Source organism: Opisthocomus hoazin, chromosome 20, assembly GCF_030867145.1.
Source record: "Opisthocomus hoazin isolate bOpiHoa1 chromosome 20, bOpiHoa1.hap1, whole genome shotgun sequence".
Classification (NCBI taxonomy): Eukaryota; Metazoa; Chordata; class Aves; order Opisthocomiformes; family Opisthocomidae; genus Opisthocomus; species Opisthocomus hoazin.
In genome coordinates, this window is record NC_134433.1 from 15,509,087 (window position 1) to 15,536,871 (window position 27,785).

The 27,785-nt window shown below is 46.8% G+C and overlaps 1 protein-coding gene across 6 annotated transcripts in view; it reads right to left on the reverse strand.

The window, feature by feature from the left end:
* Window positions 1–27,785, reverse strand: part of ACACA (acetyl-CoA carboxylase alpha) — a 144,227-nt gene that overhangs the window by 45,449 nt on the left and 70,993 nt on the right. For all 6 annotated transcript variants that reach the window (XR_012765895.1, XM_075439874.1, XM_075439873.1 and 3 more), the window contains 7 exons: window positions 25,777–25,980; window positions 23,192–23,347; window positions 22,446–22,592; window positions 9,957–10,226; window positions 9,500–9,597; window positions 8,177–8,297; window positions 7,620–7,730 (listed from right to left, as the gene is read on the reverse strand). Coding sequence is in view for 5 of the 6 variants with exons in the window: in XM_075439874.1 (XP_075295989.1) it covers window positions 7,620–7,730; window positions 8,177–8,297; window positions 9,500–9,597; window positions 9,957–10,226; window positions 22,446–22,592; window positions 23,192–23,347; window positions 25,777–25,980 (1,107 nt within the window). In the remaining variant the exon portion in view is untranslated. The remainder of the gene's footprint in view (window positions 1–7,619; window positions 7,731–8,176; window positions 8,298–9,499; window positions 9,598–9,956; window positions 10,227–22,445; window positions 22,593–23,191; window positions 23,348–25,776; window positions 25,981–27,785) is intronic.

A 27,785-nucleotide genomic window follows, 5' to 3' on the forward strand; every position in this document is an offset into this window, starting at 1 on the left:
GGAACTGGGATACAACCCTGGTTACATGAAACATATATATATAGGGTTTAGAACATATATATAGGGTTTAGTTTCCCCAGAAGGTATGGGAAGAGATTTAGATAGGCATAACACGGGCCACTATGCTGAAGTCCTCTTTAGCAGGAATAAACACATACACAGCCCCCACTGCACAGGCACCATCCACATAGATAAACTGATCAAGATTCATATTAAAAATGATAGAAGGAAGGAGGAAAAAAAGTCAACAGAAATCTATTAGGCTTTCTTCCCTAAGCAAACATAAAGGGACTGATAATGCAATGCCTGGAACATAATTTGTCTCTAATGGGAACAATACACAAATACCACCATTTAAAGAAAGGCAATTAAAAATAAAATGTAGAAATGGAGAGTGGTGTTTGTTTATTTGCACTCGTCTGAAGTCCAGGCATCCATCCTGCTTACATTAATTTCTCCACACAGAGCAAAGACCTTTGTGTTGCCAGGACTGCCACCAACCAGACGCTCCCAGCAGCTAATGCCTCTCACTGGCAGTACAACAAGCGAATCCTGCTCTCTTCCCACTGCCAGATATTGCTAAACTGGGACTGACTCTTACAAGAGCTCCACTCTGACCTTGGTTCTCCAACCAGACTGGCTTTGTTGGTGTGTAAGCCATGGTGTCCCATGCCAGGGAGACCTCCGACAGCACTGAGGTCCTGCATCGCTTCTAAGAACGCTGAAGAAACCACCCTCTGCCCATGAAACCACCCTTGCTCTCACCACATCCTCGGCCATAACCACCCAAGCTGCAGCAGCGCGGCCCCTCCTGCTTCCCCCACCGCTGGAGCCAGGAGAGGGGTAACCTTGGTGAGAGCCACGCGAGGAACCGACCGACGGTTACTGCTGCTGAAGTGCCAATTTCTGTCTGACATTTCCTAGACCCTCTTTGATTAGCATTCTCAAACACCCTGCGCCCATACCCATCTTCCTAATAGTCTTGCTGTGCCACTACAGAAAGATTCATATCATGCATTAATAATTATAATGCTTCTTTGAATGACAGGGATGGCACTTGCTGTTCTAACTCACATGATTGCTCTCACACGATTGCTTTGATCTAATCCCAAGACTGGAGTCATCTTGAGCAGATACTGAGCTATCCCTGCCTTGAATCTCAAAAAAAGAGCTTTCCGCATTCTGTATTTTACAGTAAAACCCCCAAACAGCATCAGTCTCACTGGGTTTTTACTTATTTTTCCAGATTGTGAAATTGAAGGGTAAATATTACTGCGTGTGGTACTGCAGACCCATCGCTCACGCACGACAGGCTGTGTGAGCTTCCTATTGCTCCCACCAGTGCTCCTCCAGCGAGCCTCAGACCTGACCCGGCAGCCTCTCGCGCAGGCACGGCACCACCGAGCAGCTCGGCCGGCTGCTCCCAGGCCCCGAGACGTTGACTCTCCCAGTTACCGAGCCCCACGGCACCACCGAGCAGCTCCGCCGGCTGCTCCCAGGCCCCGAGACGTTGACTCTCCCAGTTACCGAGCCCCACGGCACCACCGAGCAGCTCCGCCGGCTGCTCCCAGGCCCCGAGACGTTGACTCTCCCAGTTACCGAGCCCCACGGCACCACCGAGCAGCTCCGCCGGCTGCTCCCAGGCCCCGAGACGTTGACTCTCCCAGTTACTGAGCCCCACGGCACCCAGCAAGTTCTGCAGCCGCCCTCAGCCGCGACCTGCAAACGTCAGGTCAGTGCCAGGCTGCTTCAGCACTGAGACCAAATGGCAGCCCAACGAGCAGGCACTGTACGTCCACGTCCCAGCCAGAAGACGCTGAGGAGCCACCAACAGAGCGCCGTGTTGGCTGAAGTCCCTCAACATAAAGTCATCTCACTGACAAACGTACAGCCGCGGTAACACCGTACGAGTAGCTGGTCTCAAGCTAGCTCACATACATGCTGCTCCTCTGCGCGCTGTGCGGCTGCTCCTACAGCTCAGCTGCGATCCTACCCCAGATCTACACCGACGTAACCATGAATCTCCTCAAAAGCAGCCACACTCAGTACAATTCAGGACTGAAATTAAAATATAAGGGTATTCTCTTCTGGCCTCACGCAAAGGGGTTGTTAGGTCTTAAATGCAGATTGTCAAAACGATCCTTGCAGCAATTATGGTCTGTTGTATCAACAAGTCCTCAGGGACTCATCCACAGCCACGTGATTGACACTTACACTACGCTATCTTGACACAGTGCGGCACCTATCGTGTTAACGTCTTCACCACGCACAAGCAGTGTCTCCATTAATGAAAGATGTACTCAGGAAAGGTCGTTGGACAATTGCTGCTACTAGGCTTAGAAGTTTCTTAGATATTCACACGTCGCATTAGCAAGCCAACAAGCTTCTAGTAATCAGTTCATCTCGCAAAACACCCCTCTTAAAGACGTTCTTCAGAAATGTTTTCTCCCCCTAAAAAACCACCAAGTCACAGTAACAGAAATAGGTTATTACTAATCTGGGAAATTGGTTCCTAAGCTCTTTCAGGTCTAGAATAGGTTATACAAGCAGACACATTGTTTAAATTAAGATGATTTTGAAGGCAAAAACTTCCACAGAAAGAAGTCCTGAGGATGGGGTTACCCACCCTGCCAACGCACCACTGCGGGCAGGTATTTTCCATCTGACAAGCTCAAAACACTCTGCAAATACAAATGAGTGAAGGTTTTAAGGCCGAGCTGTCAGCAGGCAACTGCAATTCCACCCACTCCCACCAAAAATGTCAGACCACAAGCAGGCAGCAGTTGGCTGCAGACTGGGAAACAAAGCCCAGAGTTCTGGTTTTCAACTGTGCTTTGACCATTTCATATTTTAATGGTTTCTGACTCTTCATCTTCACTGCCCTTTTCCCTACACGGACATACACTCCTGGCAGGTGGCATTCGTCAAGCTCACGCTTGGCACACTTGGATGCTCTTGGCAAATCAGGCCAACAGCATGGTGCCATGGGGCCCCAGGGAGGAGCACAGGTTGAGGGCCCGATGCATCATTCGGGCAGGCCAAGCCCGGAGAGCCGAGGGGAAAATAAAGCTAAACAGGAGGGAGAGGAAACACACCAGTCTGCTGGTTAGATTCTTCCCCTCCCCTCCAGAAGTGATGACCACTTTCGATGTCCTATTGTGAAGTGCAGCGTGGGGGACAGTTCTTCATCATCGCTCAGAAAATAAACTGTTTGAGATATCAGGTTGGACACCTACCTAACGAACTAATGTGTATGAAGTTAGTAGTGGTTCCTGAAAATCTCTGATAAACCTGGCTTCCCTTGGACAAAGCCTAGAACCTGTGTCTGTAGAGAAAAATGCAATTCATAGAATCACAGAATCATAGCTGGAAAAGACCTTTAAGATCGTTGAGTCCAACCATCCAAAAGCCACTATTTGTTTACATTAACAAAACAGTCTTAAAGACAGGATTTCTTTTAAGCATAAAAGTCAAGGAGGAACAAACTAGAAAAAATAGGTTGGCAGCAGACTTGGGAAGATCCTTGTGAGGACTGGAATGACACGTGGTCCTGCAAGCTTGAACCATACAAGCAATGCATAAATTGGGAGTGCTGGGCTCTTCAGTCTTACTTCTCGCAAAGAGCAAGGGAAAGCAACCTGTCCGCGCGCGGCGGCCGCACGTCACCCGTCTCATATGAAATCGCCCCATGTTTAGCTTATGACGAGAAAAGGGAGTTGAGAGAGGTGGAGGAAGGTGTGGGGGTGGCAAAAGGGGGAGGCAGGGAAAGTTTAAAAAAAAAAAAATCTCTGCCTCAGCAAAAGTTTTCATTAAAATTTTAGACAAATGATCTCTGTGTCCTTCTCCCATGCTGCCTGGGGCTCCATGCTATTTCTATGCAAATAACAACCTCGTGGTTTATATCTTATTATTTCCACTGGAGCTGCGGCGACATGACCCGAGACGTGTGTGAGGTAGACAGCGAAAGAGAGAGAGGGAGAGAAAGAGAGGGAGAGGGAGGGAGAGAGATGGAGTGGCTGCTCGCTGAAGTGTGAAAAAATATTGTCAGGAGTGAGCGGCAAGAACAAAAAAAAAAAAAAAAATTGCAGGGATAACGTGTTTATTTCAGCCCCTCTCCCCATGTGAACCAGCACCTTTTAAAATTCATTGGGCATCAGGCGATCATGCACAATCCATCTGCTTTCACTTTATCATTTGCATTTCATGCCTCCTGGCTTTTGATGTGCTGATACTTTGATGCAGTCAGGAGACGCGCATTATCATTATTTCAATTTTCAGGGGGGTCAGCGGGCTCAGCACAGGCGCGCGCACAGGCTCACAGGAGAGGAATGAAATGTCATTTCCACCTCTCCACCCCCTGCTGAAACGCAACGGTGGAGACAAAAGGGGTGCAGATGAAACGCAGCCCTGGTGCCCCGCGCGCAGAGCATCGCACCTTCTCCCCGGGTCTGCCCCTCGCCCGTCGGTCTGGACCACGAACAAAGACAGCTTAATCAGGAGCAGAGGGAAACCTTCTGCAGCTCTCGTGCAGTTTCTCGTCCCCCCTGAGAGGCAACGGGGCTGAGGGAATCCTTCAACCTGCCTGGTATCGGGTGTCTCACAGCGATACGCCTCTCTGCTCACAAAGCGGTGACCCGGACGCAGCCAACAGCCAGCACGTGATCAGTCAGCCTCCAGAACCAAACCTTAGCTTCACCTAAAAAGGGTATTGACCTTGAGCTCATCGTCTAAGTCATAGGTTACAGTCTGGTTTTGGCAGCTGGACCTTTCCCTCTACACCTAAACCCTCAGGCTGGTTTTACATAATGATAATGAACAAGGCCAGCAACAGATCTGCTGGCACTTAATGTTCGTCACAGTCCCCCTCTGCTCGCCCTGTAAATTAAAAAGAATCCAGTATTTCACGGGGAAAAAAGAAATTTTTAAAAATCAAACAACTTTGCAAAAAGCACCTCACTGCTCCCCAAAAGCCTGGTTGTCTCCGTTGCTGCAGAAACATTTTTGCACTGCACATTCCCTTGTTGTGGAGAGAAGACATTTTGAAGAAGACGTGTGTGCAGACACGAGGCTACGTGTAAGCTCCGCACAGCATCCTCTATGAAGACAGTAATTAAAACTCAGCAATGGAAAAAAAATGTCCCAAATCTCTGACACCTAATTGGGAAAAGCTAAAGGGATGTTTCCATGCAACTGTGTTAGCAAACATTTGCTTCCAACTGTCAAGCAAGGTAACAGTTTCCATTTATTTGTCTTTGTTTCAGCCACCATCTGACCCTGCCAGTTGGAGGGGTGACCTTCTAATTCCCACCAAGCAAAGCACCGACTTTGCTGCGCAGGGCTCTTCTCGCCATCTAACCCAAAGGAAAAAGTAGCAGCAAGGCTCATTTGCTCCACAAACACCACCATGGGTTTCCACCATGAGACCCTTCTGGATTCTTGTTCACGTGAAAGAACAAGCACACACCACAATTCACGCCCAAGTAGCCTCTGCGTTCCTACAAGGGAAGGCTTTGCTTAACTGGCCCCTGGCTGACAGAGACCCGACTTCTAGCCAAAGGGAAATTCAAGCTGTCCATCTAAATTCAGGTGTTTACACGTAAGAAGAGGGAGATAGAGGGTAAGTCTGAAGTAGATGTTGCCTCCACAGCAGGATGACGCCAACGCATCAGCATTCACCATTTGCTTCACATCCTCCTTGAGATCTTAGCTGGACCAAGCTTGGTCATTTCAGCTTAACACTGCACCTCATTTCACTACTTCAGGCACGCTTCTGAGATACAGCTGTAGCTGGATCCACTCAAGAAGCTCTGACCAGAACTGCAGGGACTGGAAAGCGAAGATCATGCAAACCAGCAAGACACATCACACAACATCCAGGAGCGAGTGGGGATCCCCATTCTCCCACTATTCAAACATAGGTAAACTTATTGTTGGGTCTGGCCTTAGCTGTCTTACTGGGAAAGCTGGGTAGGATGCAGTAGGTTCCTCCTTTGCCTGACCCTTAGGCAGGTAAAGGTTCAGCGCCTACACAAAAACATCCGCCTTTCCAACAGAGCAGGGAGGAGAGAAAAGGGACACATGGAATTACTCAGCCCACTGAAATTCCTGGGATGGGCCAAGTCACCCCCAGAAAGCATCTCCTCCTGCCTGCGCCTGCTGACAGATGGCAGGTGCTTAATTTAGACCAAGTCCTGAATTTTTAGGTGTCTAAAATATAGTGAGATTAATCTAGTTCTATAAAAACAAACCTTCACTCCATGAGTAGAGAGTGCAGTTAAGCCTGGAAAGAAGAGAGCAGAAAAAGAGGACTGAGCAGACTGGCCCCGCCATCTGGGAAACTCTGCAGGGCCCCGATCCTCGACAAATGACAGCTGGAACCAGGCAACTTACTCCACTTCAGCAAGCACTAAACTGACTCAATTTCTTTTTAAAGGATGGATCTTCAAATGCCTCTTTTCCTTCCATTGATGCAGGTGTGTGTGATGTGTGTAAGAGATCTAACTGAGGGTGCTGCAGCCCCGAGTTGATAGGATCAATGCTTCATTTTCCGCAGAGCCCCCTTTATTCAGGGGAATAATTCAACAAGAGACGATTTTCCTTTTATCTCCCATTGTCAGGCAGGCACTCCTTGAAACGCAGCTTGCGATGAAGCACAGCCACCCCAGGTGCTGGAGAGAGCCTGAGAACAAAGCTGCACAATGGGGAAGGGCACTCGCGCCCGCGCAGTCCCAGCTCCCACGTAAACAAAGCCCTCAGTGAGAGGGACAAGAGCCGAGTCGGCTGCGAGCCGCGTCTGCTCCAGACAAGGAGCTGGAGGCTGTGGTATTAATAGGCTTGGGGCAGCAAGGGAGAAAACCCACCTCTGGTGGGAGTGGGGGGAGGAAGAGCCACTTTAGTAGTGAAAGCAGTAAGTTTTCTTCCAGCCCAAGTTACTCGCCCCTGCCATCACAGCTGAGATTTCCAGCAGGTCTGACCCCCTGAAAATCACCATCCACCCCCTCTTTCTCCGGCTTCGGTGCTCCCCCCCCAGTACTAATGCAACGCTGCTGGTGGCTGCAAGCACAGGGCAATACTGGGCCACGTCGAAACGCTGCCTTCCAGACACTGGAAACAGCTTTGTTTCCCCTGTCCCAGTACACAGTGGGTGGGAGAAGATGCTGCCCGTCGGTGGGCTTCCCCACTTCTGTCCTGTCATCACTGCACACAACCCACGTTAAAAGCTGCTCCTCCTTCTTCCCCTTCACCTGGTTCATGCTCAAGCCCTTAAATCTGCAGTTCTGCCTAGGTCCTCCGCCACTCTCCAACCAGGATGCCCGGAATAGTGCCTCTGGCTGCCAATACGATGTTCTTGTCAGGAAAAACAGGAGCACGAAAGGACTGCTTTCTGACCAGAAAGGAAAGGAAAAAGCAAAAAGAAAAGGACTGCAAAGGCATGAAAGTTTCACAGCTGCTGCCCTGTGTCAGTTCTCCTCCTCGATCGGGAGGAGCCCGAGAAGGGAGAAAGCAAAGGGGACCATGGTGACAGGGACAGTGGTGGCAGCTCCTTGAGCCTCCGGCACAACTCACAGAAACACCAACTCAATCCACACAGCTCTGAAGACTGAAACGCAGAGACTTACTTTGTTGAGGGCTCCGCAGCCAGTCAGGATTATATGAGAGTTCTCCACCTGGATAGTCCTCTGACCTAGCCGAACAAGGTAAGCCCCAATCCCAATTGCCCGACACGTAACCTTAAAAAAAAAAAAAAAAAAAAGAAATCGCATTGATTTCTGCCTTACCACACGGCCAAAACCTATTGATTCAAACTTCTAAACAGAAGTAGGCATGTTTGTATTACAACGCTGTAAAATCTGTTCTCACTGCAAAACTCCAGAACCTACGTTTTTTGTAAAACACGGTATCTGAACATACATGTATTTTATTTAAAAAAGGAGAAGCAGTAACTTACAGACTTGAGCAAACATGAAGCCAAATGGTCGGTTTTCTAAGAGTGTTTTAAATTTAGTATGAAAGGGACCCAGCCCTGTAATGGCACCAGCAGCGTTGCTCAAAGCCTACAGGAGCCAATTTACGTCGCCCAGGAGTCTGATCCCAGCTGTGCCTTCTGGACAGCGTTGCAGGATTTTTAGCTGAAACAGACAATACAGTTTGAAGACCAGAAAGCAGTGGGGATTACCAAGTTGATGGTGATAATACTCTCATAGGCTAAAGATGACTCTCCAGCAATCATGCCAGATCCTCTGAGGTTCTCTATTCCAAGTCCGTCTTCCTTTCCGATAATATCTGTTATCTTGTACCTGGGGGAGACACATACAGCCTTTAAGTCACAAGGTCCAGCGATTTGCTGAATCAGTTTGCTACGAAGAAAATGAAAAGCGACTAAATATCATTAAGGGTCCAACGAGTAACGTGCGTAAAACCCAGGCAAGACCTGTACACGGGCTCATTCTGCAGCCTTTCGAACACCGTGGGGTAGTCCTACACACGAGCAGCCAAAGCAGCACTGCAAAGAGGAAACGCCAAGGGAGAAGAATGCCCGTGAAAAGTGCTCTTCTGTCACTCCCACGGGACGTGAGGAGCAGGCTGATTATAGGAAAAGGACAGGAAAGGAAGAGAACACAGCCAAAAGGAAAAAGAACAAGACATTATAATGAGGCTCTTACCTTTTCTTTACTTTCTTCTTTCACTCCTTCCTTCCCCAGCACCGTCCCTTCTCACTCTGGGCTCTCAGACTGGCCTCTATCTTTTCCACCAGGCCTTGCTAAGCAAAGTACTTGAGCATGTGCTTAAGCACTCCCCTGAAGAGAGCCACCAGCTTCCCCACCACACACGCTGGCACGCACACATCCCTGCACCCAGCACCATCCTTTTGTTCTTTCAGAGCTTGCCACGCAGCAAACTAGGCTTTTTATTTCCTTCCTGAGCAGACCCTCGTCCCTCTGCCCAGGAGCACCACCATAGCTGCAGCCATCTCTGCAAGCTGCTTTGCACCTCATTTTCAGATGCGCTGCCTTTGGATGTAGCTGGGAAGACCCAGCCACCTAGAGCAGACGTATGTGGAAACCCAGAGGCTGCAAGGCAGTTTAGTGCAACCAGTGCAGCCCAACCCTTCAAAATGCACAGAGGGCTTAGCCTTCACTCAGGAATTCTTTTATCCTTTCTACAGAATTTAGCAGAAAAGTAATTTTCAAAATCTAGACTGCAAGTCTTTGGGCAAGAATCCTTGTCCTGGTCATTCAGTGCTTACCACTGCAGGACCCTCAGTTGTGACTTGGGCCCCCAGGCAGCAGGAGTCAACACGGCACCGCCTCAAACAAGGCACGTTGTGACACAGCTTGTAACTCTCCTGTTCCATGCTCTGACCACACACAGCTATGGCCTTTAGGATCCTACCTGGATCCTAAACTATGTCCTAGCTGAAGACAAGGACGCAACTTGCACCACCTCGTATACCCAAGGATGAACACCAAGCTTTCCATTCTGACCTGTCTGTGCCTACCTGGATTCTCCACTGTCCTCCACATGTTCACAGTGAACCGAGTTCAGGGCACTGACTTTCTTATAGTCTTGAGGAGTCAGGTACAAGTATTTGTATCCCTGCAGGGAAAAAGCAGTTCATTCATCTCATTCCTACCTGTAGTCCCTTCCCAGTCCCCAACAATCTCTTCCAAAACGAAACAAGACAGTAGAAGTTAATTACAGCTAGCAATAAGCACATCCTCTCTTAACATCGGAGCTCCAGCTGAGGTCAGTGAAAGCTGGCGGTTTTCAACATTTATCACTAACTCATTCTGGATGCCAACCCTGCTGCCTGGGAGATCCAATACCAAGGAGAACTTCGGATCTAACAGTTTGGCAAATACTTACCCTCACCTCTATTAAAAGAGGCAGTGTAAAAATAAGATTCTTTTGTGAGCTATTGAAGGGTTCCACCTCTGATTCCTGTGCCTCCTTACCTTGTACGGGTCATCTGGGTCTTCCCAAGCTACGTGGAACATGTGCCGAATCTCCTCAGCCAAACCAATCCTGGCTCCACTGTTGGCAGCCACATAGATACGGGGGATGCCATGCGTTCGAGCAAGCTCTGAAGCCCTCAGGAACAGCATGTCCTCTTGGGGCCCAAAAGAACCTATTCGGTACGTAATGTCATTGCCAATGACAATGATATCACGGCCTTCTGGATACTCAGGGGTCTTCAGAGCCATCTTCCACGCCACCATCCCAATCTGCAATCAAAGCACAGAGAACAACAAAAACTAAATGTGTATCTTCAAGCTGTGAAAGAGGGGCATCATTTTCTTACATGCACTGCACTTTGTGTACTTTCTTTGGGAGCTCCAGTAACAGCAGCTCCGATACGCACCGACAGGGTAGAGCACAGCTGGCAGGGCTGGATCCTTCCCATGCTCACTGGAGCACATCTCCACTGCTCTCTTCCCACCCAAGACACCAATACCAGCCCTCCCTCTCCCTGTTCAGGGATCTGTCACAGGTCCCAAACACATTCTGCAAACGCCCCTCTCGCAGGGTGCTGCCTTCGCTCGTGTGCCAGCGCTCACCGGGTGAGGATGGATGTGCTGCTGTGCAGGACTCCTGCCCATCTGCTTAGGCTACCCAGGTATCACCCCAGAACCTCCTCACCCTGGTTCTCTCTCACCCTGCCCTCATTTTAATAATCCTTCTATTTCATGACTACCTCCATTTTTTTTTTTCCTGTCTTTCCTTTCATTTCTTTGACTCATGCCTTTTTCCTTCCCAAATATTGCAGCAGTTTCTTTCTAAACCTGCCTGGATAAGTAATGCTTTTTGCTGTGTATTTTTCTTTTTAAAATCACCGGATGATCTCTTCTGGCCCATCTTATGGAGATCAGCAACATCTGTAGCCTGCATCTCCCATCTCTCAGCTGCCGCGTGTCGCTGCGCTGGGGAGTTGGCCATCCCGGAATGCCATTAACAGATGGAAATAGCAGTGTCCCTTGAAAGCCACATGCATCACCCACTCTCCGCTTGCCCAAGGATCATAAGCTCTGAGTACACATTCCTCAAGCCGATTGCACATCCTCTGCAATCAGGAGGGTTGAAACTCTCATTGTGGAGACTCTGAATTCTGAACATGATGAACTAAAGCGGGAGGGGGAGAGGGGAGAAGCAGCAGATAGATATGTGCCATTTAATCCAAATCAAAATGGCTCAATACATAGTTGAGATCCAATCAGCATCTGCAATAAGATATGCCATAATAGACTCATTAAAAAAAATAAAAACGCAGAGGAATTAATCAAAGGGTCATGGGAAGTAAAGCAGGCAGCAATCCAAAAATATTACAACCGGCTACTGGCAGATCCTTCCCCTACACCTCCCCTTTTGAGAGCAAAGATTGCAGATTAACAGAACGATGGTGTTTCAGTTCACCTTCTCCTTGGTCTCATTTTCATCCACTGCTATTGCGACTGGTAAGTCATAAGGGATTAATTTGTTTGCCTCTGAATATTTGCAGATTTACAGTTACATCGTAGCACCCAACTGCGGTGTTTGGAAGAGAGAGACACTGCAGCAGATTCAAAGACAGGAGCACAAATCCCTACAAGTCAGCGGGATGCTTTGCTGAAATACCAGTATTATTGCGAAATGTGAGGGAAAGTGGTAATGCTGTAAAACCAGCGGATGCAGCTGTTGGTCAGGCACACAGACCAGGAGTGGGTGCAAAGAGAGCAGGGTCACACAGACCAACCAGCTCAGAGGCTGGGAGAGCAACCTAACTCAACCCAAACCAACCTACACAGCCAGAGGGGGCACCTGGACTTCTGCTCTTCTGCCACTGGACTTTCATGGCAGAAAAAGGAAGAACTAAGGTGAAAAAAGGAGAAGCAAAGTAAGCTTTGCCCTTCTGACCTGACTGTTGCAGGAAAAGAGACGCCAGGGGCTGGACATTGTGCCTCTGCTCTAACACTTCACTGCGTGCAAGCTTGCAGTCAGAAACAGCAGGTTAGAAAGGTCTGCAAAGCCAAAGGCGTCAAGATGAGCCTCTAAGAAATAAGGGACACCCATCTATGCCCCGTCCCCTACTGCAGCTCAGTTCTGTACCACGTTTTACAAGCATTTATTTTTCTGCCATAACTAAAATCCTTAAGTTGCCACTTACCAACTCTTTCTAACACCACCTCAGAAACCAGCTTTAGTTATTGACAGAAACCCCCAGGGAAGATGAGAGAATATTCTCTTTAAAACTGCCCTGGGAGCTTCTCCCAGCACAGCGGCAAGTACCATGACTTTACAGGCCAGGATTTTGCCTGGGCAGCCATCTCCTATGCTGATACCACCAGCCAGGACCACACCAGGCAGCTGCAGGCACCACCAGAACAACACAAGCCACGCCAGCAACAGGAGCAACGCTCAGGCTTTCTGTTCCCTAAATACTCCTCACCACGGTGAACTGTGAGATAGAAACACCCAAAGACACCGCCAGAAACCCACGCAATAACCACAACATGCTGGAAGGAACACCCTAGCACCCTCGGCGCCCATGTGAGGCAGATGAACTAACGCTTGCTCCCGGGCTCAGGGACCAGTGCCCGAGCTCAGTTAGCAGCCAGCACTGGTCCCACCAGTCTGTCTTGCCTATTGAAATGGAAGAGATCTCCCTCACTTTCATCAGCTTGGTGATTTTTGACAGTACAGAAAACAGGCAAATTAAAAGCATTTCCAATTTAGAAAATTCAGGTTGTAACAGAAGGCCTGGAATAGTTCCCTAACCCCAGATCGTGTATCCGCTACATAAATACAATCCCTTTTGGTAAGGCTCACTAGTGGAATGGGAAAAACGATCTTGCCAGGGCACAGTAAACACAAACTCTTGAATATAGTTTACAGCTGATCAATATGGAGCAACCATACGCAGCTTAAGAAAAGAAAAACTGAAGCACAGCACTTCATTAACTCGTGTGGCTTTTTGCCTCCCCAGTACTTAGCGAGGTTTGTGCCTTTTATCCAGTAATAAAAACCACAGGGCACAACTCCGGATTTCTTTGCTATGAACAATGTAGATTCTGTTTAAATTTATGGGCAGTGGAGGATAGCTTTCCACTTCAGAAAAAAAAAAAAAAAAAAAGGATGAGATTTTTAAGTTAACGGCAGCACGCCAAAAAAATGGAGAGTTCACAGGTTAATTAGACAGGCTGAGCTAATCACCTAAGAGCACTATCAGAACAATAACGGGTGATGGCAAGCGGCAGTGGCTTCAGAACGGGCTCTTTTTAAGCGCCAGCGCAGTTTGGAATGGCTTCTCCTGCCACAGCTCTATTCCCAGCACACCCAGGAATGAAGAAGAGAGGGAGGAAAAAAAATCAAAGCAGGAACCGTCTCATTTAACTGTTTTTCTGTTGGCAAAATGATTTGTGCCACAGTATTTCCATAAGAAGTGGGACCATTATTCTCCTGTAGGAACACATTTGGTTTGAAAAGTATCACTGGACAGAACGTGAAAATCAAACCAGATGAATTATTCACAGCCTCCGATCAGAAGTGATCATTATTTCTGATGCTCCAAACTGTGATTAGGATTCAGCGCTCAGATGTCATTTGCTCCCTGAATGGCACCAGCAATGCAGAGCTGCATGACACACATATATTACACACAAGTTTTATATATATATAATTTTATACACACCTTCTCCCACTAGATCTCTGGCTTAATGTAACCATTAACAGATAGTAAAAACACGTTATTAACTAACGTTCGTTTTCATGGTGCTCATAAACGCCATTAGTTTGACACACAGTGTCAACACTAATCATGGCCTAAAATTAACACCAAAATTGACTTCAACATTAATTGCGCTATCGATGTGAGCAGCAATACACACACTGATGCAGTTACAAATTGACTGCTAGCGGCTGCCGGAGCTGTTGACAACAGGCACCGAGGGGAACGGGGAAGCACCCGCTCCCCGTCTCCCTCCCGCACGCACACCAGGCTGCGAACGCGGCTTTGGAGTCTCCTTCTAGCAGGATCTGTGATTCCTGGAGAAGCGCAGCTGACAAAATCTGATGTAAAGGAGAACAGCTTATTATTTGACAGCATCTACACTTGAGCCGTGCCAGTTGCGTGGGTTTATTCCACTTCTCTCACTGCAAGGATGCTGCTTGAGGCTGGGCACTTTGTGCCGTGCTTCACTTTATTCATTTACGTCCAAATTTGGAAACTTGAATGTGGGTCTCAAAATCTCTCAGTAGGACAACAGAACTTACAGAACCCTGACAACGATTCTGTCTTGTTCCCATCCTGTTGCATCTGTATCATATGTAAGTTTTATATGTAAAAAAGATATCTAAAACATGAACACATCTGTGTGTCAGTATTTATTACACAGAAAAGTTTTAAGTAAGGAAATGCAACAGTTGTACTGGTCTAGCATGTGAGCACTGGAAATGCCGAAGCTGAACATTAAGAAAAGCACATTTTTCCCACATTGTGCATGCATGTTCTGACGTGAAATCAAGGAGCACGTGCTCTGTTCCCCCTTCACAACCTCTGTCCTTTCTGGAGGTAACCCAGCGCCCACTGCCCCCAGGGTGCTGAACCACTCTGCTGCATTGCTGTGGACCAGGTGTTCCCTTTATAAAGGGAACAAAGACATCCCCAGAAATTTTACTTGCAATTTTGGCATTTCAGCATTTGAATCTGATGCCCAGAACTTCAGATCTAAGAGAGAGACTTTCTGCACTTCTACTGTGACCAAAAGATGTAAAATTTTTATCTTCAGCATGAACCATCTCCCAGAAGAAGGGCATGATGCAGGTGGTTTGCTAGAGGCATTCAGACGTACTGCCTTGCCCAGGGTGCACTGCCAAAACCCAGGATTCCTTCACTCTCTTCTTGGCTCTGAAAAAGGTGTCACCGAGTGATCAAAGCAGCGGTTGCAGGCGGCACAGCCAAGCACGCGTTGGCACGGTTCTTCTGAACGGCTCGCGGCCAAGTAGATGAGATGGGAAGAAGCAGTTCCAGGATGAGACGTGGCACAGGCTTGCTCAGAAGAAGGCATCCTGCCGTACAGGGGCTGAAAGGCTGGCTGTCCGTGGACTGAAGGAGACATGAATTCATACTGCCTTGGTTCCTCGCGCTAGACCAAAAGGCACGCGGATGGCAAGCCAGGAAGCAAACCAGCAAAAGGCTGGCTGATGTGCAGTGGAAGCGATGGACACACCAAAAAGCTCAACAAACCCATTAAAGACAGCGTAAAAGTAGTTTTTAGTGCACATGGATCTGTGGTGCAAGGTATGAAGTTTGCTCAGTGTCTCTTGGGGATCGCAAAAGGCATCGCGTGGAACCCAAAACAAATTCTCTATGAAACTCAAGTTTCTGCTCCAAGCCCACAAAATCAGCTGTGAGCAACACCGCCAGCTTTTTCATCAAAACAAAAGCAGTTCTGGTGAAGCCTTCCAAACTAAACAACAAATCACTTCTCCCTAGGCAGAGCTGAAGGCTTGACAACTTCAGCTGAAACAGTTTGCATCTCGTGAAACTACAGACGGATAAAGCTCTGTTACAGAGCGCGACAGATAACCTTATCGGGAGCTTTCTTGTAGGCAAGAACTTTCTTGCCTACGGTATCCATACACACGTGTTCAAATATATACATCAAAATACAGAATAAAACTCTTTGCACCACCACTTATCTCTCTGATCTAGTACTGCGTGTATTCGAGGATTTTAGAACCCTTCAAGAAATCTGGAGCTCTAGCTGCTCTTTGAATAAGACGTGATTTGGGTGGTCACTGCTTTCAGCGTCCTCCGAGAGCCTCACCTGTGATGTGTGGAGCTATTTCGTACCCAAGAATTTAATTTTTGTAAAACATTAACAAATATCACAAACACTTACTAGAGGTGTGATTTAAATGTAAACATCTCATAAAAGTCAGAATTACAGGAAAGTAACAAAACTAAACTTCTACATTTGTTTGATAGCATTAGGAAAGTCACAGTTCTATAAGGTTATACAAAATCACTTCAATAAGAACAGAAAAAAAATCTATTAAATAATCTTTTAAATAATTGTGATACATTCTAGCTGAAAGGTATATATTGGAGGCTCACACCCTCTGGTTCTGTAAGGAAAAATGTTTTCAAAGCTTGAACTTCTAGTATTGCTACAGCATGCATGTATCTTTTCAAAAGTCAGGCCATGGAGAGTCTGCGTGCACAACCCGGTGAGAAACAGCACGTGAAGATACTGATCTGCATGCACATTAACCTCCAACCGGCTCCAGGTACTGCAGAGTGCTCCTCCTTATCTGCACAACCACTGTTCAGCGAAGGGGCTGCTCCACAGACCCTGGGACACGCGTCCGTCCCACCTCGAACAGAGTTCTAAAGACCCCCCACACCAGTCCCACCTTCCCTGCTACTCTTGGAGCTACATTAAATGATCCAGGCATGTAAGCAAGACAAAAAACTAGCTTTCAGGGATGCTGGGGGACCCTCTTTTCACTTGTATTATCCACTTACCATAAGACATTTCACCTTTTACTAAAAACAACACTCTCCAGACCATGACAAAACCACACTGTGTCCTGACCCCTACCCCCTGTCTCCTTGTGACCTCCGAGCATCTCGTTGACAGGGGCTAAAATTCTTCTGCCAACGGAGGACCACCTTCTGAAACTGCATCACGAGTATTCCAGGGGAGGAGACACCACTTGCTGTGCAGCACAAATAGCTGTCCAGCTTCCCTGCTATTTAAACCCATTCCTACCACCAGCAGAGCCCTCAGGTCAGGATCATTCCCAAAACTCATCGAGAAGAAGGGTTGGGAAACGCAAAGGGAAACAACTATTTTACAGTAATCTCTGGGGAAAATAGTGGCGGGGCTGGGGCAGGGGGGAGAAGATGCACGAGTGTTTTCCTTCTCCTTCACATCAATTCACCGACTTTGCCATCACCCGTTCTCTGCTTTTTCTCCAGTACTTCTCCATCCGCCATAAGTAGCCCAGCGGATGTTTTAATACCCTGTGCCTGTCATAAAATGCAGGAACACGGGGTGACAAAGCAGAACATGCAGTTCAACTATTAAGCTTTGCTTGTATAAAATTCATTAGCTACACCTTTCAGCCCCAGGCAATCCGGGGAGCTGCCGAAGCAGAATTTCAGCAGCCCTCTGCCCACGGCCGTCCTGAATTTCACCTGGGCAAAGCTTCCCACATTCACGAGAGAGGATGCCTGCCAAGGCACCAGCTAGCAGCTCCAATTATGGACCATTTCTGATCCTCGTGCGACTGAGAAGGAAACACTGTGACATCTAGTGCCAAGAGGGAAAACGACACATTCTACACGGACGCCGCGGGAGACTGAAACGAAGGGTGATGTGGGGTGTTGCTGCAGGCACTCCTTACGCTCACTTTCTCCTTGTCCTTGAAGATTAGTTGGGTCTTATCAGCGGATGGTGCAGTCCCAGCGCCAGAGGATCACAGTAAATTGTACTCAAAATACATAAAGCGCTATAGAAAAACATCAGAATGCCCAGCTCAGGAATGACAAGTTATACGCCGAGTTCTCCAACTGCCTGAGGGAATTACCTTTTCACACTAAGATTTCAGCTAATATGCTAATCTTCGGAACAAAGCCGTCTTCCATGGGCATTTGAAGAGGATGTCACCACATTACAGGTCGTGTCTTCAGCAGAGCTGCTGCAACCAACGCGTTTTTAAAGACTGTGCAAGTTGCCGTATGCCTCCAAACTCCAGCCCTGTTCCCTCGCTGTGGTCACACAATTCCTGACTCCTTCAGGTGTCCTCACTTTGGCACAGCCACGTAACCACAGGGCAACACCGGAGGCTCAGATGACAGGCGGGACAGAGGCGAAGGGTCCCCTGAGGACAGCCACCAGCTGCTCCTACACTGCCGAACGGGGCGAGGTGCTGCACCCTGCCAAGCCCAGCCCTCACAGTATTGCTGTAGAAAGTCCCAATCACACACCTCCACCTCGTGTGCCCGATGAAGATCTTAGCCAGAAACACCAAAGATCGTGTCATTAAAAAAAAAAAGGCTTCCCCCTTTTTTTTTTTTATAATTGAATTAGTAAGAATGTTACAAGTCTTGTGGTATAATCTAGATAAGCATCCAGGTAATGGTATGAACTTAAAGTTATCTTAAAGACTTTTTAGAGTAAAATGTAGTTGTTTGTAATCTTCTGCAAGTGGATTTTTTTCCTTCCACCTATATCAACTCTGTATATCTCAATGGTCCATGTCTGTCTTAAGAGTCAAACTGGAGACAGGCTGAGCATCCACCCCCGGTGCCTAGTCCTTCACATGCTCACCGCTGTACGTTAAATTACACCCCGTTTGTCCCAAAGCCTTTATGCAGTCTTTACTCAGGAGCTCTGGAAGGGAGCTATGGGCTTGTGTTTGATTCTGCTGATAAAACCCTGTCTTCTTCAGCTCCCTTCTCTGCCTGCTAGCTCTGAGAATTATTTACAAACTGCTCTCAAGTTCTCAGAGTGGCACATTCAGCCTTGTCAAGACTGTTGGCTTGCTGAAACCCTGCCGCAGCAGAGCTTCTGCGAACAGCTGCCCATGTGAGCAGAGGTGTCACAACAACCAGACGAGTAATAGAGGGGACACACACACACAAAAACCACCAAAAAAAAAAGAGTAACTAGAGATGAGGACACAGCTCACAAGCTTAACACAAAGGACCCAGCCAAGAAACCATCTAGCAGAAAGCTCCAGGCAACATCCAGGGTTCTGCTGGCAGTCCAGGGAAACAGCAGAGGCGCTTTGGGAAGAACTCGGGCTGCACTGAGCGGACACACGGCTGGGAAAAGGCCCTGCCTCAGGGATGTCTTCTGCGCCGCGAGAGCAGGCGGCAGGGCCAGCAGCACTGCAAGCTCCCTCGCGTGGCCAGGACAAGACAGGGTCCCCTGCTCAGGAGGGGCAAGCACTGTCTAGGAATAAATAGCAAGTAGTATCTTCATGGTCCATTAAGTGCTTGACTTCTTTGTTGAGACTGCTAGCAAAGAGATAATTACTGCCAAATGAGGTGGTGGGCTACGCGATGTGGTCGCAAGCTAAGTGGAGCTAAACCTCTCGTATTGTGAAAGTTCTTGAGAATTCCCATTTCACAGATTTTCCTCAAAGCACAGACAGGTTAGCCCCGAACGCTGCTTGCAAACTCTGCCAGGCCAGGAGAAGCCCAGCTTCGAGCTCCTGCTCTGCCCCGTATCGGAGCAGGGACTGCAACTCTGGGTGTTGACATCCAGCTGAACACACTGACCCCAGATCTCCTGGATTTTACGCGGGTTTTTCCATTTCACCTACCAGCTAAAACAATCAGGGCACTCAGCTCAGCTGTATGCTTTAAGAGGAAGAGCATCTTGACCCCTTTTCACATAGAGAAAATGTAATTGTTCATACCGTGTAGCACCAAGAGGAAAGGTGAGCCCCACCCAGAGCAGCTGGCACCACGATGGTGAGATGCTCACCAGCAACGGGGGAACAGCGGTGTCCAACTCTCTGACCTAAACCAAGCAGAGCAGTAACAGGAACCTTCCTGCACTAAACAGCAGCTGTATTTACTACAGTCAGAAGTTATCAACGGAAATCTCCTCTTTAGTAAAAAACACATGATGTGCAACCTCTCAGAAGACTTCGGATTCAGAAAAATCAGCAACTTTCACTGGGAAGAAGGCGGGGGGGGGAACCAAACCACATTTCCTTGGGAAGTTCCCACCAAGCACTGCCACCCATCAGCTCCTTGGGGTCTGGACTGGAAACAGCTTACACCTCCGGATCTCTGGGGCGCAGACTCCGTCGGCACTGACCACCAAGGGGTACTAATGGAAACGGGGGAATGCAGTATAACATCATATCCAGCACTTATTTAGCAAGTACAGATTCAAAGACTCTTAAAACATTTTATTTGTCTAAATTACCCTCACAGCACCCCAAAGCAGTGCCATCTTACTAGGATATCACCAAACTGAAGCAGTGAAAACTCTGACTAAGGCTACCAAGCAAGCCACTGCAAAGCTTGGGAACCTCAGCTTCCCCACTGTAGTCGGTTCTTTAGGGACCATCTCCCCTTTAACGTGATTTTAAGCATACATGGGCTTTGGGCATTTTGAAGTCAAATCCATCTCAGGGCAAAACTCTTCCTTAACAAATTCAGACAAGTTTAGCGAGCCAATGAAATGGGCCATATTTTGAGAATGGTTCCCCATCACATCATACAGAAGAGGTGCAGAAGCAATTAATATTTCCTCCTGCTCCTTGTGGCATGTCTCCTCTTCTTATGCAACACCACCAGCTACCGCCACATAGATGGATTACCCCGAGGATCTTTGCTTTCTGCCAGATAAGATGCTGTATTTCTCTGCCCATACGCTATGCAGACTGATGCTCAAAAAAAGCAGAAGGGATCCACTTACAGCCTTAACAAAGAAAAGGCTTATGCTCTGAATTTATCTCGCCTCTTGTCTCTTCCTCCTCCACCCCTGCAGCCATCTCCTTTGGAAAGAGAAACTCGAGTGCCCGTTTGTGAAAATTTGTTTCCTCAGCTGAACAAATTAAACCATGAAAGCCTAAAGTCAGCTCATCCAGATAAAGAAAGTGCAGCACGGAGGAATGAATCTGCTCGCAGCTCGTTGCCTCCTGAATGTCACTTGTCCTTCAGACTGCTGCTGGAGCCTCTTCCCCTGCCTGTCCGCTCTCCCCTGCGAACCAGCACTGTTGTGTGCAGCGGCTTTTCGTAACGGAATTCCACACCAAAGCCTCAGACCTCATTCCAGCGGCGCCTGGTCCTACAGCGACTCGTCCAGCTGCAGAGAGAGCGCTTCCCCGCTCCGACTGCTCGCTGGCTTCCCCGAGACACTGAACCCCGGGCTGGGATTCCACCTCTGCAGCCAGCGCCCTCTCCTCATCTCTGGGAAGCTGTCTGCCATGTACCTCTGCAAGAAGCCATCTACAGCAGCCAGAGTGAAAAATGTGGGGGAAACATCATATTTTCCCCTCATTTATCTCACTTCCCAGTGACTCAACCTCTCGGCAGTAACAGCCACAGAGGCAGGGCCTGAACCTGTGCATTAGATAACACCCCTATACACCACAACAGCCATGTCATTTCTTCTCAGATTGAGCACCACAAAGACTACCAAGGGTTAAAAAAACCTCCTAATTTTTTTTGGTGGTCTTTGGGTACAGAATCTCTTATAATAAGACTATTTGTATTCATACTGGCAGAGTAAACACTACATGTTCATGCCCAGGCAGCTCTGTGCTTGTAATTTCAGCAAGAACAGAGCTACGTCCCTGAGGGACTTCGCGATTTCCCCAGCCACCATCCACTCAAACGCTGAATGAGAACACAGAAAGAGAGAAAGATGATGGCATAAGCCTCCACAGCACCGCAGCCTCAGCTTTCCCTAAGAATGCAGGGAATAGCTCATTTCAGGTTTAATTATACTAGTTAAAACACCTCTCCTATCGGCCAGCAAGGGAGCAGGACATAGTGCTCCCATAGTCACCATCTACTGATTAGGTTCAATCTGAAAACATCATCTTGAAAACCTTCCCCTGACAAGATACATGCAGTAAATAGTGATAAAAACCCCTATTTCCTCTCATTGCTACACTTGATGTTTTTGAACAGAGCTTTGCAATTCTTAAGCTATATATCTAGTAAAAGGACAGTGCTAGTTCAATGATGCCAAGAAAAAATAAATGATACCGCCACTCAGAACTGTTCATATCTAAATTACTGTAGGAACATTCACTTACTGAATCCCACCTAGCCTAGGCAAAAAAAAATACACCCATCTTCTATTAGTTGGCTTCATTCTCCAGTCACTTCAAAGCTGCAATCTTTGGCTTGCTAATGTGATGACCCCCAGCCAAAGCCCACCACAGCAGCACAGCTGCCTCCTGCTTGAGCTGGAGGAGTAACTCGACGATCCCAGCCGCTTTCGCAGGCTGTTACTCTCCAGCGAGTCCCTCACTAGAGGGGGGGGTTGCACGCACCTTGCCGGTGTGCAGCACAAACACTGCCCGGTGAGTATTTCAATGGAAAGCATAAAATGGGCTTTTCATTTTTTAAGCAAATGAAAATATTCCTATTTAGTCTTGTAAAACATATTTGCCTCAAATACAAACCCTGGTTATCTGGAATAGCTGAATGAGCACTTTTTAATTATGAAGGAAAAATAGCACAGGCACAGGTTTGAAATGGAATCATCATTTACTATGGAGGCTAATACACCCATTGTATGGAAGGTATTAATTTTTAATGAAACAAAAATCTCATTTTCAAGAGGGAGATTTCATCTGTGAAAGCCTGAATGAATAGATTTTGTGCCTGGCTGGTAAATGTTCATTACAACTGCCAAACCTAGTCCAAAACACAACGTCCTGCAGGACACAGAAAGAAAAGTAGCGTTAAAGAAAGTGCAACTTGCCTCATTTCCTCCCGGCAGCCTGTTCATGTGCACGAGCTGGCCCTGATCATCCAGCACCAATTCAGTGTACGTTAGCATGTCCGAAGGCAGCGGTGGTGTTGGCAGGAATGCGTGTTCGTTCATAGACTCCCAGAGTTTAATCAAAGACTAAAGGATGAAAAGATAAATCCTTGTTCAGAAAATCATCTGCATATATTTTTATTCAATCCACTGTGACTTAATATTCAAGATAGAACACGGAAATATCCCTCCTCCCAATGTGACTGACAATATTCAGTGGATATCACTTTGGAATTTCAAGTATGAAACAGTTTCACTCAAAGTAGCATAACCCAAATGATGCGATTCAGGATAGAACCCAGCAAGGCAGATACACAATAAATTCTGCAACTCCTTAGCACATTCAAAGATGTATATGAGTCCTGTCTTAGGAACTATCACCCTGCACTGGCCAACTCTCTAGGAAGGCTGGATAACAAGGTGGGAAAACAAAGAAGCATAAACAAGGAATGCAGGAGATTTACATTTCAGCTTCTACCGTTTGACTCCTTCATGGAACTATGGCACAGTGTATCAGAGTCCTAATTCTTTCAAAGCAGACTCAATCCATAGCTGTACAGACCCTGGGGGGGTCCACTGTTAGCCACTCCAGGCCACTTGTTTCCCTGACAAGCAAGGATGGCAACTGATAGAAGTGCTTTGCAGGTACCAAAGTTTAGAACAACCCACCAGGCTTTAACACTTACCTGCCGAAACATCTCCGGAATGTCATAGACATAGGATGTCCCTAGAGACTGTGCCTGGAATCTCTTGGACTGAAGCAGGTCTTTGGTCACATACGGGGTATTGATCAGCATCCCATGAAGCGGCCCCTGTTTATCTCCATACGCCTGGAACATAATCTGCAGCACAAAACATGTCCAATTACAGTTTAATCCACAGGTTCCATACCCTTATCTCATACAGATTTTACCAAAAATCATCAGGCTACTCCAGACTGATCAGGCTTGTTTCTGTTCTCTACAAACATGTTAATACTCGCATACCCTGTAGCACCGTGCTTCATCACGCGTTACTGCCCTTCGGAGACAGTGCTGGACCATTACTGCGCGGATCCGAGGATCACTGACTTATTACCATATCACAGCAGAAAGCAAAGTGAGCAGAGCCACATCCCCACAGAAAAAAGCCTGTGACTTAGATGACTTCCCATCCACCAGTATTTCCCCTGACGCCGTATCTGTGCCGATGGATTGTGATAGCTGGGAGCAGAGAGGAGAACTCTGTTATTTATGTAGTCGAACAGCACGGTAGCCGTATCTCCACTGACTGATCATGGAAGCTAGGTCAAGACTTGCATATGTCATTTGGCTTGAAGTTTTGATATTATAAGTTTAAAAGATTTTCCCAGAGTAGCAACATGAATTATCAGCTGCCATGCTTCATGGCACTATATATACCCCTCAGCCAGCGCTCGGAAGGGAATCTGTTTCAACTGGGGAACAGGAGGAGCACTGCTTAACTGGGACAACACTGCACAAATGCTGCTTAACGGAAACAGCCCTGACAGACGCAGCACGGGTGGGCTGGCTTTAAAAGAACAGCGACCAGATCTGACATTACAAACTGCGGATCTTTTCCTAACTGAAGCTGATTTAATTGAAGAATTCCACTAAAGCTAAAATACAGCAAGTAAAGCTTATTGTAGTTTTTGGATTAAAAACAGTAGTTCATGCTCTCTTCCGTCTTCACAAACGTTGCTTTGTGAAGCAGCTTCTTCAAAGGAAGAAATATTTATTCAGGGTAACAAGGACTTGTGACAGCGCCTGCATCAGGATCTGTCACTGCACGTGGGGGCCCGAATCTCCTCAAACCTCTGGCAAGCTTCAGAGCAGCTCTGTGGGAACGGGAGAAGTCTGCACTGAGCATCGCCACTCATTACCACAGAAACGCCAAACAAGATCAGGGTCTTTCTCTCACGATGACTCTATTTTTCCATTCTTCAGAAGCCACGGAACTGCCCAGCACCCAGTACCTCAGTAACACTTCAACTCTTTTAAAAGAATTCTCCAAGTTCAAAATAAACCTCTGAAAACATAAGAAAAAATACTGGAGATTTGAACCCATCCTACAAACCTCTATCATGAGTGGGAAGATCTACCGAAATGTCTTAAAAACCTAACACCTTCAAGTTTTGTAAGACAAACCTTCCTCCCAACTACTCCAAGCATTAATTGAAATAATTCCTATCAGTATAATTTTTTTAACAGAACCTGGTTTAATACCCCGGAAAAAAAATCAAATGAAAAAACCACATATATTGGAAAAGTTGCTAAAAGCCATACGCACACAAGCGCATTCCTCTAGCTTTAAAAAAATACAGCTCATCAGAGACAGAGTTTAAGAGCAAAGGTGACCTTCACAAATGACTAACAAAACTCCAGTGCCAAGCTCAGCTACTGGAGATTATTAAAATGTTCTTTTCTTTCCTCATCTCCACTCAAAGGCAGAAACGAAGTAAAGCATACGGACACTATCTGTCCTAGGATCTCTGGAACTGGACGGACTGTATGGCCAGGCAGCGTGCTGGAAAAATTTAAATAGAGCAGAGGGGGAGAAAAGGTGACACAGCACTTTGCATTCAGCATTAACGGTGCCCAAGTGATTTATTCTGCTGCTACTACTGCATGGCAGAGAGATTATTACAGAGGGAGACGTAAACATTTCTGTATTTAAATATTTTTCATGCATCCCACGCTGCATGCATTTTAGCATATGTAGGTATTTCAGTTAACCACACTATTCCTACGCCATGAAAAGCAGAAATACCAGAATAGCCACAACCATTACAAAAGAGCCCATTATGCTTCATAAAAATGATATAAAAGCACTTTCTATAATTTTATATCATCCTAACCAGGTCATTCCCTATATCTTTAGAATTTAAAGACAAGTTCACAGATTTTCTCTATCTACTCAGGGAAACATCTACGTAATAATATTTTTTTATTATGACCTACAGGAGGAGCACCAACAGTGATTACCTTTCTATCGCTTTTTGAGCGCTCTGCCACTGAGGAAAACAGATGTACAAATGACTGAAGGACGTACGAAACAATTAGAAGATAAGCACTTTTCCAGAATTGATTGCATTTTGCACACCTACATGCCTCTTGCAAGATCATCTTTACGTTCTTCTTCCTTTGCCAAGGTTGAATGGCTGTTTTGCATTACCTGACAACACCGCAAACCACAGAGAAGCTCCACCAGGTATAATGTGTCCCCCTCAGATAATTTGCTCATCAAACCCTGAAGCCAGATGGAGCTTTACCTGTCCTGTCCTGGAGTCTGTCACTTCTTTGTACAGGCTGATGTCCAAGTAGTAGCCCGACTCATTGGTCAAGAAGAGGCGAATGGGAATTGCCTTCCCAGTCGGGGTCAAGCGAATGTTGATCTTCAGCTCGGCTTGGAGGACGCGGAGCTTCCACAGGCGACTCCCATAGCGCATCACCATGCTCCGCACGGATTCTTCGATCTTAAAACACACGAGAAGAATTTCCCTCACCTTTCTGGGACACATCCACCGCTTTGTCACCCCTCCATCGCGCTGCGGTAAGGCCCTGCTCAGAGGGGCACCCCAGGGTGCAGGGGGAACGGCACACCAGAGGAGAGACGGGACCACCAAGCAGCAACATGGCCCCAGCAGTGTTACGGGACCTCAGCGGCCCGGCCGTTCTCATCCTAACGAGCTTCAAGGTAGGCAGGAGCTGAACTCCACCTGGGGACGACCGAGCTAGAGCGACAGTGCTGGATTCACATCCATCTTCCTCCCGGAACGTCCCACCCCAGCCAAGCACAGCGCGCCCACTGCTTCCCTGTCGTTTCCCTTTCTTCCTGCAAGCACAGCTCACAGCTAAGAAGGACAAAATGCAGGAAAGTGAAATCCCTGACAAACAGTTACGTAGCACTTGTATGCACAATAACCGTGTTTCACCGCACATGCGGCACGGTGCTTTAAATCAACAAAGCAATTACTACTTGGAGCTTGGCCTTCCGGTGTTCTATTAAACTTTATAACAAACTACTGTTGGCAAATAGCGCATATTAAAAGAAGGCAATTTATAGGCTGTTTTTAACCTTCTCTCAAAAAATAAAAAGTCTCCTTTCCACAGCAGCTCAGGGAAAAGTCACGATACAAACTGAGGGCAGCCAAACCGAATATCCCAGCTTCTTCTGAACTTCCTTGGAATGAAAGATTTTGGATGCACCAAGAAAGGATTTATTCAAAAGTAATTTAAGCCACCAATTGTTAATTGTGATTTGAGTGTCAGCAAGCAAGAGATACTTATTTGGATAACCAATTCATCTTTTTAAACTTTCAGTTATTCTCATAAGGAAAGGTCAGCTCTCATCTTTCAGCAACCATGAACAGAATGCTTATTTCCAACTAAATGCAGCATTTGCAGTTTATCTGGGACTTTCTTTGTGGTGGTTCTGCTAACCAGAAACATGCTTTATGCCTAAACACTTTCATTTATGCCTCTACAAAGCTTAATGTTCATCTATTTATAATGTTGATCTCTGTGGTTTTGTATCAGAGAATGAAAATGAGGCACTTCTATACGTAGCTGAATTTACAAATTCTAAGTTCATGATTTATCTCATTTTATTTCGATAGAATCTGGACTTTTGTGACAAAAAGAAAAGCATTTAAAGGTATTCCCTTATTAAAATTGTTTATCTCAAACAGACAATGAAAAAATAAGCTCAGTTTCAAATACAAAACATATTTTTAATAAACTGTTCCTTAGTTTACACAGAGGAAGTGAGCTGCATCGCCTGAAGGACAGAGTTACTCCACTAAAAATACGAGGTCTGCTAGTTCTGAAATCTTACGTTTAGTATTTATCCACAGATTGGAAGAAAAACTGAAACTTTCTTCCTTCCTCACTGCCAAACAGGTTCCTAACATGAAACAAACTAATTGCTTGCTGTAACTAGCTAAAATAAAAAGTATTCTCTCTGCTTTTGAAAGCAAGTTGGTTTAGGAGCTCAACAAGCAATCTTTAGTTAGAGACGTCCATCAGTTATGTGACTCCACGTTCCTTACTGAAAAGCAAAACTCCAGTATTTGTAGAGTGACTAAACTGACCCTCATGCTGCCACTTCTCATACTCGTCCCCAATTTCTTGTGCTTTCTGTTCTAAAATGGCCAGTAGAAACTGCATGTCATTCACCAAACGGTATTAAAACGTGCTCAGTCAATAGGCGCACTTACCCATGCAACAGATAGCATAAACAGGCAACAAAAGATCATTTAATTCTGGTGAGTCGAGCCCA